The sequence below is a fragment of the Phaenicophaeus curvirostris genome, chromosome 17, assembly GCF_032191515.1.
Source record: "Phaenicophaeus curvirostris isolate KB17595 chromosome 17, BPBGC_Pcur_1.0, whole genome shotgun sequence".
Lineage (NCBI taxonomy): Eukaryota > Metazoa > Chordata > Aves > Cuculiformes > Cuculidae > Phaenicophaeus > Phaenicophaeus curvirostris.
The window spans coordinates 12,305,598-12,321,708 of NC_091408.1; the positions used below are offsets into that span (position 1 = coordinate 12,305,598).

General features: G+C 38.6%; 1 protein-coding gene across 1 annotated transcript in view; it reads right to left on the reverse strand.

Moving 5' to 3' along the window:
* Nucleotides 1–501: 501 nt before the first annotated feature.
* Nucleotides 502–16,111, reverse strand: part of ADGRD1 (adhesion G protein-coupled receptor D1) — a 145,999-nt gene continuing 130,389 nt past the window's right edge. The window contains exons 22-25 of the mRNA XM_069870780.1: nucleotides 4,765–4,891; nucleotides 3,504–3,545; nucleotides 1,355–1,447; nucleotides 502–638 (exon numbers count right to left, since the gene is read on the reverse strand). Coding sequence (XP_069726881.1) covers nucleotides 543–638; nucleotides 1,355–1,447; nucleotides 3,504–3,545; nucleotides 4,765–4,891 — 358 coding nt within the window. The 3' untranslated portion in view covers nucleotides 502–542. The remainder of the gene's footprint in view (nucleotides 639–1,354; nucleotides 1,448–3,503; nucleotides 3,546–4,764; nucleotides 4,892–16,111) is intronic.

The following is a 16,111-nucleotide window of genomic DNA, read 5'->3' on the forward strand; positions in this document are numbered from 1 at the left end:
CAACTCCTGGCTTCCTTGTAGCATTTAAATTAATCACCACACTGTGCATTTTGAATAAGCTTCACTTCAATAATTGGATTATGTAAGGTAATAAATGTAAACAGAGAGTGCACAGCAAGACCAGAATAGCCCTATTACAACATCACAATGGGAAGCATTTCATTTCAGAGGACGAAAATCCATCTTTCCAGAGGTATGTTGCCTTTCCTCAGTTCTGGGAGCTGGAATGATTCAGATAGCAATAAGCCCTTTTTGCATACCTAGTGTTTTCATCATTGCTGACAAAACCATCCAGTGTATATTTGTGCTAGTTATTTTTACAGCTATTGCTAGTAGCCAAGTGGTAGAATGGATCACACCATTGAAGGCAAGCAGATGAGGGCTATTTGCTCAAAAAAACAATATGGCAATTTCCAATTTATTAGGTAGTGTTTAAAAAAGCAGTTTCCTACTGGTATTAACAGTGAGAAAAGAACTGGTGGACACTGTGTCAGAGGTCCTGAATGTATGGCTTGATTTTCACTGAGAAGCTGGTTTTACTGTCAGACTGCTGATAAATCAATGCGGTTGGCTGAATTGGTGCTTTTATCCCAGGTGTTCAGTTTTGTGGGGGTTGTGCCTGGCCTGTTCCCAGTCATCTGGAAAAAAAAATAATATTGAAAATAGATTGATTTATTTTGCTAAAGCACTCAGTCTGGATGAAATAAAAGCTTGCAAGCATCTATTTACATTACAGCGCTGTCATGGAGTCCTGAGAGCACATGCCGAAAAGGATCTTTAAACAATTATTGCTAGGATCTAAAGTGATTGGCAGCAATCACTTACTAATACCTATCACTGCAGAAGGCTGGTTCTTTATAAAAACAAATGTCTTTTCCTCCAAGACAATTTAAAGACAGCTAGGAAAACATGTGTTGGCTTATTAAAGAGTTTGTTCCTCAGGCTTAAATGTGAAAGTGCCCAATCAAAAAGCCATCATCATCAGGCAAATACGTTGCCAAAATGCTGATTGAAAGCATATTACTAAGTCCATTATGACTGATGGGAACAGTTTCATTGAACTCTACTCCAGAGTTCATAAACCTTTGTTTACTTTTATTTTATAGTTTACCAGAAAACAGAATTTTGTCTTTTGCTTTCAAGGCAGATATTGCAGCTGCAACTTCCCACTTGCTGATTCCACCTGCTGACACCATGCATTAGCTTAGGTGCCAAAAACCCCTCGTGCCTTCGTATGTCCTATTCTTTCCAAAAAGAATTTAATGTGGAACACTTTCAAGTACAAAGTACAATAGCAAAAAAACCCCAAAACCAACAAAAAAACAAACCAACAAAAAGAAAGATGAATACTTACAATGTCTGAATTGAAGGGTTTCACATTTATATTGCGAGTTGAACTGCTGGTAAGGGACCAGACCTTGGTTTTGTGCTTAAAGGCAGCTCTAACCTTTGGGGAGTAAATGAAACCAGATAGAAGATTTCTTTTGAAAAAGCTGTGTTTATTTTCACAGGTGTAGCTTACAATCAGTATCCTGCTATCTTTCCTCCACATTAACCTCATTGTATTAAAAACACAGTAAACAATCTATCCCTACGTTCTTCTTTTTACTTATATTCTTATAATAGAATTTAACTTTACTTCTCAAGTACTCCTACTTTAAACACAAAGTGTTGTATAACTTCACTTATTTCTCAATCATTGGCAACATTTTTGTATTATCTGGATTGTCCCATCCTCTTAGACAGGGTAAGTCCTACAGTCTTTCCTGAGGAGAGGAAGGGAATTATCTGTTCTTTAAATACATAGTAGTTAAAACAGGAAATAAGAAGCTTAAATTGCAGTAATAAAGATGAAAATTACAATTTAGGGGTGGCAGAGCCAGATTGCTGAAGGAGGTGGAGGGGCTTCAATGATTGAGCTGCCATGGGTGACACTGAGCAGGTGCTGCGGGAGAGGCTGCTCAGGTCGCTGTCAAACTCATTCTTTTCTGCTTCATTATGAGGTGTGTGCATTTCTTGTCCAGGCAGAGTGGCAATAAAGCTCTCTCTCTTTTTTTTTTTTTTTAACGCAGCCACTTGGAAATATCTGCAGATTTTGCTTTATAGTATCTGAGTTTTACTTCTATGGTAAGACTGAAATTCTCAAGAATTCTCGCAGTATTTTAGATAGGCACAGTGTATGAGGGAGCCAGTAAGACCTACTGTCCAGAAATTACAGTTCACATTAGCTATATGTGAACTGGTTTTTGAAGATAAAAGTTCTGAAAAGTTTCTGAATTTCATTTCTCATGAGATTCCTGGGAAAACATAGAAATTCAAATATTTATATTTGATGTAAGGCAACTGAAGCTTGACAGCAGGAATAAAGGTTTTTCAGCCTAGGGGAAAACAAGATAAAGAAATCTTTTTCCTCCTTACCTTTAACCTGCTTGCTTAACTTTGATTGATTTCAATAGAGATTAAGAATTTTATAGTCAGGCCTGACTCTCCAAATGGATTGTAGCAAAGATCATATTGATGCTCTAAGACTGAACAGGTTGGCAAATATTAATAAATAATGTCTCCCCAGAAAAGCTGGAGTGATATTGTTGTGTGGGAAGAAGCAGCAGGCTATGGGGCAGAGCTACTGAGCAGTATCTAGGAGAAATAAAACTACGGGAGAATCAAAGCTATGTGGGTGTTCACTGAGCAGTATCCCCCTGTCAGAGGGCTGGAAATGGTTTTCATAAGAAACTTTTATCATCAGTAATACATGTTGCTGAACTTTTTCTGCTGTTCGCTATGGGAAGTGAGATTGCCGCAAGCTCCAGGACCAGCACAAATGGTCTCCATGAGCTTCACTGACATCAGCCTTGCCTTGGCTTTACCCTAGTCGCTCTGAGACAGCCTCAGTGCAAAAAGATGCCTCTTGGCCCATTATGAAAACCTGTATTTCCTACCAATAAAACCACCTGGTATATGTTCTACTCTGGTTTCCCCATTACAGACTGCAGAAGCAACTTACAGAAGTATGTTTTGCTGAGAGTATTTTCTTCTCTGGAACTGGATATGTAACAAAGCCAGCCCCCCCGCCCAGTGCAAACTGCTAGAGTGAATCCTGCTCCCACTATCACAGAATCATAGAATCATAGAATAACCAGGTTGGAAGAGACCCACCAGATCAATGAGTCCAACCATTCCTATCAAACACTAAACCATGCATCCTCCCTCAGCAGCACAGCCCATGTCCTGCCCAGCCCCTCCAGCCCTCAGGTGTGCTTTTTCCCTCAGTCTTGAGCTGCCTTCTCTTCTCTGTATATTTTTTTTTAAAGAATCTCATGTTAAATAAAATAAATGCCAAGCATGAGTCAAAACAGAAGTCACAAAGTCACTAATAGTCATGCTAGAAAGGAAAAAGAAATCAGTGGCAAAGCAGGCCACAATAATGGAGAAAGTATTTTCTTGGTTTAGATTATGTTACTTGAACATGGCAACATCAAATTTAAGCGCACTTGGTTACATACCTCTGAATTCAGAAGACAGTGAAACAGGAACATGAAAAATCCCTGAAAACAGATAAAAGGAGAAGGGTGGGACAGACTATAATGAATGAAATACAGTTATGTATTTCTCACAGTATTCTATAAAGCAGGTATTGGGTAGCTGGAGATATATGAAAAATCAAAGAGTAGGTCAACTTGTGCCCCACATTAAAGTGGAGAAACCTACAGCATCAGGTTACTATGAGGCTTGGCTGGACCTTTTCCTGCAAAGCTGTAAGTCCTAAGCTTTGGGGAGGTGAAGGAGAAACATCTGCCTGAAATGAAGTAGGAATTATATTTTCATGAGAACAAGAGAGCTTTCTGTCTGTGCATACAAAGTTAGTGGCAGAGAGAAATACTCTTTGTGAAACAACGTATCATTTTTCACATTAGAAAAGCAAGATATTAGGAAAATTTTCACAAATTTTGCTATCTTTGGGCTTTTTGTCCTATAGAAATCGAAAAGATCCCATCCCTTTTCCCTCCCAAAATAATTTTATTTTCTCTTGGGGAATATTCAGACACACTCACATTTTTCAAACTTATGTTTTTGGATGAAAGTTAGAACTTTTCTTATCAGTTTATCAGGAGAGCTGTGTTGCGCTCTTTTTCTAACCATAGTGGCATTTATTCCCGAGATAAGAAAAGGATTTAAAGAGTTCAATGTTTTCACCATTTGTAATCATTATTTCAGAAAGAATAATAACACACCTGCAAGATTTATGCCTCTATTGAAATACCCACATAAAGCTGAGCACATGCTTACATTCCTTCTTGGGCAGAGCTACTTTTCTGGGTTGGTGACTTAAGAACACAAGGATCTAATTGGCAGCATAAAAGTGTCACACGCTGTTTTTTCAGCACACAGAATAGTTCCACTTTTCTCCTTAAGCCGCACCATTCTTGCAAACTTAGGTTCATTTTCATTTAGTCTCAGTAATGAAGCCTCAAACTGACACTGAAAAATTGTTTTGGTATCTCTGCTAGAGAATCTTGCCCGTGGTACATGGTGCTGGAAGACGGAATTTCATTTCTCAAGCTCACTGTCTCATTTATTTAATTTTTGCTACTGGAAACACTAAGGAGTGGGATAAAAGTTCTGTTCATACACAGACTTAAAAGACAGGGGAAGGAACATAGGAACAATCCAGTAAACAAAAGCATGTGAAAACATTACTAATGATCCATTTATTGGATTTCAGTAACAGTTTGGTAGCCATAAACATTCCCACCAGGTACTTACTTGTAGTGAATTGAAAACAGCAAATATATACTGAAATACTAATGCATGAGCATTGACAGCCAAAATCCCAAAGATCCAAGAGCTTCCCAAGATTGGTAAGAGAACTGCAACGGCTTTAGCTGTTAGTCTGAAAGAGAAAATGACAATAGGAAATGTCAGTTAAACAAATTTCAGCCCCCACACCAGGGAGTTTATCCATTATCTTCTGGCAGCAAGGCAGGGGGTGTATGACACTGGCATATAATTCTTTTAATGGACAAGTCTGTCGATTACTCATTTCTCATCTATGAAAATGGGGATAAGATAATTCGAGTATCACATGGGATGAATACAGATGGAGAGTCAGTAACTGATGATACAGGTAAGGAGATAGAGAGATGGTTCTATAACTATGGCAGTTATATCTTGAGTTTACAGTGAAGCATCATCATTTTGTTAGTGAGGAGTCAAGTGTAACAGTTCAAAAAAGAGGGTAGAGAGTGAGAACAAGGAAAACATCAAGTGGAAAAACTAAAACTACCACACAGTATACCCAAAATAGATTAAACACTATAGTTGAGTCAAGACAACACAGTATTTCTTTTATAGAAAGAAACTTGGGATTTTTAAAATGGAAAGAAACATGATGTACCTCTGTAAAATGCAAATCCTCTAACACCACAATATTGTTCTACCACCCTGCTTTGTTCAGAGTTGATTCAGAGAAACCTATGCCAAATATTGAAATAGCTTATGTTTCTTGGAGGTCCCTACTGATGTATATTCACTCTGCTTAGCTTGGAGGACTTGGCAGAATTTCAATAAAAGGTGATACAACAGCTGAAAAGCTAATAGCACTGAGAAAATATGAGGGATTTTTGGTTTTGCATTAATGAACTATGTGCAGCGTGTTTGTATAGTGGTAGGTGAAAAGAAGTTGTGGTATAACAGAGAATTAAATGATCATGGGAAGATTTCTCCACTAGATGAATTCTGTGGACCAAATTTTATATAAACAGTAAACAAAAGCAACCACAGAGAAAACAAAGGCATTGCATTTAGAATTGTATGAGTTCAGTTATGTCTCTTCAGTGTATTCATAGCTTTCTATATCTACATTAAAGACCAATGAACTATGTACTTTTTATGAGGAACTCATTTTCCTTCATCTGCTAAAGGAATTAAAGGCAACCAGACCTCACAGAGCACTCAGGACCCTGCAGAAGAGGTACTGGCAGCGCTTGCAGCTGTTTTCTCCCTTGACATAAACATTGCAAATCTCTCTTTCCCTACAACTCAACACCACTCAGCCACTTCCAAGAAAGACAAGCACAACTGGTGAAATTTAACTTACAAAGATTATTGCTTATCCCACACAAGTGTCTTCTGCTTATGAAGCCCTCAGAGCATCATCTGTGATTCATGCTGATTAATTGCTCCAAAGAATTGTACTTTTGTGTCTGGGTATACCCTGTAATATTGAATTCAAGAGTATTGTAGTAATAGCCCAACAGAGCATTTCTAGTGTAGTTACAGAGAAAATAGAAAGGCAACCAGATTACTCTATGGAAGCCCTTGCCACAAGATGCTAGGGATATCTAAAAATAATCCAGTAAATTCATGCAAGGTACTTCTGTTGTAGATTGTTAAATGTGACACCTCAGACGCAGCTGCTTGTGCAGGAAGTCTCTCATCTTCTGTGTGCTGAAAGGTAGGAGTATGTGTTTGGAGAAGAATGACTCTGGTTGACCTTTGTAGAGCGGATGGAGGTTTGGACGGACCCCCAGTCTACGTGGTTTAATCTGAGATGGCAGTCTTTCCATTCTTAGCCTAATCCATTTTGCTTTTTGATTAAAACAGTAAACATTTCCACAGTTCGTTTTCTCATCAATTTGACCTGGTCAAGGTAGGTGTAAAATAAAGCAGGGCCAGGCGACCAATAATGGAGTTACTAAGTCATCACTCGCTTTTTCCCAATAAAAGTGCTGTACATCTAGTTCACAGCACTGGGCAACCCAAAAGCATCCACGATGTCTGTTCGCTCTGTAATCACTCAACCCCCACCATGAATTCCACAGGTCAAACCATTCTGGCTGTCAAGCTAGACTAACTAGACAGCCCAGCACAATTTTGTCTGTCAAGGATTGAAGGCGTGTAAAACCTTTGCACACCCAGGCACCACATTTTCAGTGACAACTATCAAAGGACAAACCCTTCCTCCTGGGCTGCTGAGCACAATTTTGGTGGTACAAGGCAGAAAGCACAAAGAAAAGACCTGTCCCCGTATGAAACATCCTGAACCAGCAAGGCAGATCGATCTAACCCCTACTTACCACAGCTCTTATAAACGCTTACTTAACTGCTGTTTGTAACTCGTGGGATTTAAGCACATACTTGCAATGAAATATGTGTTTAAAATATTTCAGTGAATTTAGTCGATGGTAGAATTCTAGATAAAGAAGCCAAGAGGGCAGTAAAGGGAACAGAAGCAGTGAGAAAACAGAAGTTAGTCCATGCTCACTGGAGCTACATTTTTTTGGAAATTACCAGATTGTTATTCAACTGGATACCTATACAAGAACAGAAAGTTGTTTTAGAAAGATTAATGTTCTACTTTTTGACTCTTATCCCCTTGAACAGATTAAAATACAGGTTCAAGACAGAAGTCCATACAGTTGCGTGACAGGAGACCATTTTTAATTACAACAAACATAAAACAAATGAGAATTTTGTACAACACGATTCAATGAAGAAATCTTTTAATTAAACTTAGAAACAAGACATCTTGTTCATTTCAGTGACCTGAGTGCACACTTCATTATATCTTTGATTAAAAGTGTATGTTGAAGTACTGCATAGGCTTCAGGTTTATAGGAAATCTAGGACAGAGAAGCATCTGGAATTTTCTTTTGTTTGCTGTATTGATTCCTATTTTTATGTCCTTGGCCATGAATATTTCTGCAAAATTCATTTGTACATTCAATACAAAGAGTTTGTTTGGCCAGAAAATGAAGCAATACCTTAAAGCTCGAGAGCATCTATTTAATTAAAACATACATTCTAAAACATGCAGTTGTAAAACAACTAATAAAAGTTTCTTTTAATGAATCGAGGATGCTTTGTTTGTTTTTTTTCCTCCCTGTTAAGATTAAACTTCACCACCTCAACAATGATGTAAGAACATGTTCCACTGAGGAACTGCCAGCAGACCACCTCTTGCAATCAACTTTGTGCAGAAAGACCTGTAAAACCTACAGAGCCCTTCAGGAAAACGCATCTGTGCGGGACTCCAGGCAGACAACAGGGGAGGATACATGAACAGCTGGAAGATGAATTAGGTACTTTCAGATTCCACAAAGCATTAGATGTCCTCTCTAACCTGATACAGCAGATCATTAGTATGCCCAACACAGCTACGCTTGTAAAGCTGTCTCCATTACAAACCACCCTTTTCCCTTTTTCTCTTTTGTTCTCATACTCTCAATTTTTATGAAATTTGCAGTTTGCAATATAATTTTCCCCAGCTGGTTTGTTGCCACAAATAAGTTCTCATGATTTTTTTTTTCGAGTCTGAGCATAAAAAGCTTCATCTGGAATTTGCAGTTGGGGGCAGAACAGAATTGGGTACTCAGTTTCAAACATTTTCAAAATCCTTCTTACCATTTGGATTTCCAGGAGCCTATTAATAAAGACTGCTCACTATTAAGAGCAGGGTTCAGCACACGTACAGCAGAAATACATAGTTAAAAATGGAAACAAAATACAGATGCGTGTGGATTTTTCATGCAAATGCATTAATGTTTCATGCACATCCTTTCAAAACAGCAGCCGTGTGAGGGTGAAATTTATTTCAGGCTATCTAAGGGTCAGCTCTGCATATTCAGCACTTAAATCTCATGAAGTCTTTTGTTGTTTCCTAATTATTGCATAGCTTTCTATGCCTGCCTGCTCTGAATTTTATCTTATGTATGAAATAAGTAGTAGACATAGAACCTGTGTAGTTCAAGGTGTTTATGAGCTTTACTCGCCAAGCAAAGGAACTCAGCTCCATCATTCCTGATCCTCTTTTATTTTCTTCTGCTTACCCCTCCCCTTCCCATCTTTATTTTATTTTTTCTTTCAACTTTAAAAAAGAAAAATACTAAATGTAAAGTGCAGCGTCAGAACACCATTAAGGTGACAAGGTTAAAAAATCTTAAGTATATGAAAGTTAATGTTCCACTAGGCACATTAATTCCAACACACTGCACATACTTTATTATTTTTTATTCCCATTTTTCTTTGCCACATGAATATTTTAGTAGATTAGTTCTAGTACACTAAAATATAGAGCACAATCAAATACATGTTGATTTTGAAGAAGGAACACTGCATGACTTAAACCGTGCTGCCATCGTTTGAGCTTTATGTTGTCTATGAAACTGGTGAAGAAACAATACTGCGCGGCAGGGACAGGTCTTACCTTGAAGATACTGAAGTCCAGCCCCAGCAGGACTTAATAAAATTCTTGTGTCCTAGTGTGTCAGAATATAAGGCAATGCCACTCTCTTAAGGACTCTCTAAATTTCACCTGCGTGACCTTCTTGTGCTCTGGCCTTTGAGATCAAAAGCAACCTAACAGCCTGTTTCTTACATGCACTTTTAAAAGCTCATATATTGTGACTCTTCTGCAGCCCAAGTTTGGTGAGCATTAAGTTTGGTGAGCACTTTGTCTCTCTGCATCTATATACTCTGAGCTATTAGGCCTGGAATTCATTAATTAGGAACAAAGCAAAACCAGCACAGATTTCTCCTTTCTGTCATTTCCTTCTGTCAATATATTTTTTTAAAGTATGTATGTGTTATTACTTTGTAACATAGAAAACTTACGGAAAACACAAAAATATCTTGAGTCTGATTAAATTTTTATTTCTGGTGTATGTGGAATAGCCTTTGGGATATTACTAGCTGTTCATAGCCTATCTATTGATTCAGGCCATTGCTGGGGTTGTTGCTCACTCTTCCCCAACGCCAACAATCTCTTGGGTTGGGCTGCGGAACCTTCTGAAGCTCCATTCGCCAAGAACCACTATCGTGTGACGTGACTCAGATTTGCATGGTGCCAAAAGCAAGTAGCAAGGAATTAGTGCTGCACAGTCCATGACCTCTGCCATCGACCTGCAGAGGCTGCTCTGCAGACATCACCGATCCTGACAAGTTCATACCCAGTTCCATTCATCTGAGCACTCACATGTGAATCCTGCTGGCGGGGGGACAGGGTGGAGCCCTCTGAAAGCTCTCAGATTATTTTTCCTCGTATACTTCAAATAAGAAGAGCATTAACTTTCTTCGTTAAGTGTCAAGCAATCTGTCCATTCACTCCTTAAATCTTGTAGTGAAAACAAAAGTATTTTTCTTCCCTTTTCCTGTTCTTACAGTTTAATTCTAATTCCTGAGAAGAAAACCCTGTTCACCAGAGATCTTCCACTCCAGATATCTTTGGTTGGCTTTGTTTGGTTGCTTCTGGTTTAGCATTCCCTTCAGTGCAGGATTTTGATGTTTTCTGCCTATCTTGCCCCTTCAGAGACAGACTGTTAGCCCATGTTTTACACCAGCTGAGATCCTGAAGTGTGCGCTAATCAATCAATAGAGAAAGGGAAGTTTTCTGAGTTGGATAGTTATCGTAGCTGTATTGAAGTCCTGGAGTGCACGAAGTACAGGTTTCAGCACCTCTGAGATGCATTTTCATTACCAACATCATAAAAAATCATTGCACCGTTACTGAAGTTACTAGGAACATTTTTCCAAGAGCAGGGTTGGGCCTTGTAGTTTTATTGTATTTGCAGTTGGTATGGAACAGCTCTACTCAATTGAGATTGCTCCCTTCCCCTTATTTAATCTCTGCCCTTTTCTGCTATTGCCCTGAGCACACTGTCGATATCTTACACCGATGCAGAATGACTACACTGACAGCTACAAGAAAGAAATTTCACTGCTTGCAGAAAGAAAACTTTATTACTTCTGTGAAGGGGACCTCTAATTCACAAATCAATTTTATTGGTTTTTTTTATGGAGCACTAATCCTTTTAAGACTTCTGACATCCACTTTTCAGCCATGATGCCTGCTGAACTAAGAACTGAATTCAGACTTATTAGACCATTTTATATAATAATTGGAGAAAACAGTGTCTAAAAAAGCAAAAATTCTTCACAACATTTCACCACAATTGTTACCTTGACAAACAGGCCTTTTAACTCAAATTTCTCTTTTGTTTCCTAAACTTTGCTAGCCACTGTCAGCAATACACTTTGTAGTTTATATAAAAAAATAAATAAACCCAAAACCCTGTAACTAACATTTCAAACTAACGCTGGAACAAGTTGCATTTAGCTTCAGTTTCTCATTTGTTACAAGTAGATTCACTGACCTCTAAGCTGGAAGCTGGAGAGCTGCTGGGAAACCACATGCAGCAAATCTGACTACAAATGAAACTAGTTTTCATTCAAGTTCATCAGTGTTTCCAGCACAGCCCTTGTCTGCTCCATCTGACCAGCAGGCAGGCTTACATTCTTGATGATGTCTCAGGAACGGTAGTTCTGACCACAGCATTCAGGACTGTTGTGTGGTTCTGCTCCTTTTGTTAAGTGATTCTCCAAGGAATGAAACTAAAACTAGCTTGATTTAGGTGGTGAGTTGCCACCATCATCAAACAGATAAATAGAGGAATACTGATAACTCATCTGTTTTAGTGAACTAGGCAGTGAACAGCAATGAAAACATACACAACTGTCTTTGGGCTGGTCCAGAGTCACCGATATCATTTGGAGTCTAAAGAATCAAGCTCCTTTTTACTCCTCGATAAAAAACAACAAAGTCTCAGTAGAGTGATGCTCTGTGGGTGGTGTAGGCAGCTCAGCCGAGTAGCCAAAGCACAGGCTTGAGACTCAAGTCCTTTAGGCCCCCTGCTAACTTTGCAACCAATTTACTCCACATACGGCATGCAAGCGAAAATTGAGAGTGGGTGTTTGGGTGGTTTTTCAAAATGAAATTAATCTCTGAACTCTGCTAGACATCTTGATCTAAGGGGTAGAGCTCTCATCTCAGAAAGAACAGACATGGGTTTTAATTCTGCTTCTGCCACCAAGCAGTAGCTCATGAACTTCTGCAAAGACACATTCACCTTTCTCTTCTCCTGCCCTTTGTGTCTTGGCTATGCAAAAAGACTGACAGTACAAGGAATGTCTTTTAAGGAAACCCACTCATAACTGCCGATTCCTTTTCCCAAACATTATTTGCACTTCCAAAGTCATGTTGTGGATCTGAACAAGAATTATTTACAGATTCTTCAGTTCATTGCTTTCTGGTGGGTGCCATTTATAATCCCGTGAAGACAGTCTTAGTCAAAAGTATTGTAGCCATGAAAAAAATCTCAGCTGCAACAGAAATTAAATTCAGATTGATTTTTATCATGTGAGTGGGAAGAGGGTGTGCCTCTACTCCTTTTCTGTGACACTCAGTGTGCAATGCTGAGCTCTTGCACCACAGATCCTCACAAGAAGGCAGATGCTGCCAAAGCAGTGCCACTTCCCATCAGCCTTCCCAAAAGCTAAAGCTACCTTTAGTAGATACAGCATTTGCCCAGAATACAGGAGGTCTGGGTTCAAATAACTCTTCTGTCTAAGGAACTGCAGTTCCCTTTTTTCCAGCACAGCATTTTGACTCCCTGCTTGATGCTCATTCTCACCTACTGAACCTGTCCCACTTACTTAAATAATTAAACACTTACTGGGTCAGAGAGAGAAGGTGTGCTCCACAGATTAATCATGAGGCACTCCCCTGAGAGAGGAGAGTCCTACCTAATCCTTGCTTTATTAATATTTCTTATTTTATATTAAATATTCAGCGGAGCAGAGACTGAAATCCAATATCCCTTCAAACTCCCATCAAGCCTGACAAAATAATGGCCATTAACAGAAATGGGGGTACGTGAAGAATGTTAATGCTAAGAAAGCAATTCCAGGGACTGGCAGCATTGACTTTTGACTTCAGCACCTCACCAGGGATTTAGAAATCTAAGCCCTCCCACAGATCAGGTCGCATGTCACTTCCATCATTTCCTGATCCTAAAACTACAAAAGAAAAAGACAATGCTTCCCAAAGAAAGTAGTAAGTACTTAACTAAAACTTGTCCTCTTTCTTGTCCTTAAAACAAGCTATTAGAAGAATATAAAGAATTAAAACGTCATGTCCTTGCAAGCTGAATTTTCAGTGGTTACTATTTTCCCAAGGGAACTGAATTTTCAGTGGGATTTTCTATTGTCTTTGTAAAATTCCTTTCTCCAACATCTTTTGACACTAATTCTCTCATTGCACTGCTGTCAAGACAGCATCCTCTGCTTCTGTAACTCCAGATAGCAGGTTAGAGCTTGTTTTCCACTGAACTTTGCCACTGAGTCATCAAAGAAAATAAGAGCTTTTTATAAGAAAGACTGTTCTACATCCAGCCAAGGAATATTAATATCTGGGTTTCGATGAGGAGATATAGTATCTGCACTGAGAGGCTTTGTTCCACAGGATACCCAGTTGTATGTATATTCATTTCCAAGAGATACTGAAAAGCTTCTCTGTTCTTAGTGAAGTTATCATTTTTGAAAGCTGACCAGGAGATTTTTCTAATCAATAGTCTTGTTGCCTATTTGTGCCTTAACCATAAAAACTTCATGCTTTTCTCTGCTCCCTTTCATGTTCTGCTTCTATTGAAGTACCTCTTGAACCTCAGGAACAACCCCAGTGTAACAGGATATGTTTTCTCTTTTTCCCTCTGAAAGAACATATTTCTAGTTAGATGCTCACTTAAAATCTGCTAAGTATCATCCCAGGCAAGCAATGCATATAATCATTTATAATAAATTCACGATCAATGGTGCATTTCTTGAAAATCCAGGCTGACTAAAGGGCTGACTGTTTGCTGAAGTCCCATATTAAATTTTTTTGGAACTTCAAAAAATGTGGTTCCTGTAAAAGTTTTTGGGAGTCTCCAGTAGTAGGTCGTATTGGCAACCACAGCCAGAAGCCAAAATAATCACGTTCTCAGAAAGCTATGTGGAAAATGAAAGCAACTTAAAAGAAAAAAAAGAAAAAAAAAAAAACAAGCCCTGATCCTTACAAAAGAGAAGATTCATGGATTTCTTGAACACAAACCATTCACTTGTCTATATCTTACAGGGTTTGGTTCTTCCTTAAAAGCTGATGTGGTGTTACTTTACAGGGAAGAAAGGAGAGAAAAAGACAAGAGAATATAACCCACTTCCACTTCAGGAGTTCTTTATTAGTCTCACAAAAGAATATTGACTGAGAATTCAGAAGAGATTCATTTGTTGTTTTAAGAGGAAAATAAATTGCAATGTTCTAATGGATCAGGTCTATTTTATACAGCATTCAATATACTCCTGTGCAGGAGGATTTGGGTTTATCAATATACGGTTAGCCATGAGCTGATTCTGCATTGAAAAAGCATATTTCTCTTTCTAGATCAGATAAAGATATCAAATAATTGTCAAATATGACAATAAAGTTAATTATAGGACAATGAACATATATAACATAATAGGACACTCTATCCTTGGCTGCATATCTATCTGGATACTGCATATGTGAAAACAGATGTTCCCTCAGACTGCTCCCCTCATCTAAGAGGGAACCAGTGCTGAGTTCTGCATCGCTCTCACTCCAGGAGAAGGAATTTGTCATGAGAGCTTATTCCCAGAAAACTCATTACCTGTCTTTTCCAAAGACAAGGTAATGGAAATGTCCCAAAGGGTTAGATCTTGCCTGTGGGTGCGAGATGGACCAGACTAGATGTCACCTACTTGTTTTCGCCAACATTTGCCCTTTATTATTTCTTTCACTACAACCTCCATTGTTTTAGCCATTTTCAGTGCTCCAAATGCAGGACTTCTTCCATCTCATGACAACTTTTGTATAGACTATCCCAGGTATTTTGCCAGCTTGAGGCATGAATCTACATTAGCCCAACACTTACTATTTTTAATTAGCTGTACGTCTGCAAGTCATCTTGAAACAATATACTGAAAATTAGTCTTATTGTGCTATTTACCAGCATCTGAATCATTTTTATAGTTATTATATCATGCAGTGAAAATCTTTGCTTTCCCAGCAGTAAACCAAGATGACAAACCCAGTGCTAATAAAGAGAGATTGTCAAATTACATAAGTTATGAAAAGGACCTCATAGTGTTCACTTTTCCTTGCATAACAGGAAATTTGAGGGAAGAATTCACATGACTGGAATACTGATATAAAAGGACACAGCTTGTTCTGAAAGGACATGCAGGGAAAAAGAAAGGGTATATAAAAAATGTAGACCTACTCAGAGAGCAGTCAACTACAGGTAGACAGGCCTTTCAAAAGTCTCTGTGTAAAAATAAAGGCAAAGGAAAGGGAAGAGTATGACAATGTACATGATTTTGGCTAGCCAGTCCAGAAGGCTAATGTGGATCTGGTCTTTCTTTTCCCTAAACACCTCAAGAGTTGCCCAAAGCACGGGATGAGATGTTAACATGGAGTTAGGTTCTATTAATTAATTATAATAGTACTGAAATACAGTTTATAAAATCTTTTTTTAAGAGTTATAAAACTGCAGTCATCGGCCCCATTACTTTTTTTTTCTTTCTTAATCTGTGATGTTGAACCAGAAACACCATAGGTTAAAAACATGAAGTAGCCCCTACTTTATGCTCAGGCTGGTGATGCCTGAGCTGAAGCATCATGTTGGTGGTTTGAGTATCAGTTTCAACAAAAAATGGGGTCCTCTGGATAGACTCTGGAGTCAAGCAACAAGAATCACTGGTAATCTAGAAAACGTGGCCTGTCAAAAATGGGACAGATTTTGAACACATAAGTTTTCAGGGAAAGACGAAAACTGTTGTCAATGTCCGCTGGAGAAGGACAGGTTCCTATTTGTTCTCTCTTAAACTGCCCTTATAGAAACGTCAAGCTTTTTATGAGAAGCCATTAGGAAAACAACCTCTGAGCCAGCTGCATCCTGGAGAGACTCAAATTTCCATCACCAGAGGCTTTTACCAGTATAAGTGAGTGTGTTTTACACATAATTCAAAGTGGTCAGAAGCAATTACACAGCCAGTTACCACTGCTCAACTGACAAGTAGCAATGAACTTCATAGCTTGTTAGTTCTGTGTACCTGGGAACAACTAGAAAAAACAGCCTCACAGATATGGGGTTTATTTGAAATCTGTAGGTTTGGCAAATATTTCTGGTTCTTAAAGTGAAGACAGTGGGGATCATAGTTTAAATTAGGATGACAAAGTAACAATCGCATCAGTCAAAACACAAAATTTCTGAGGAAT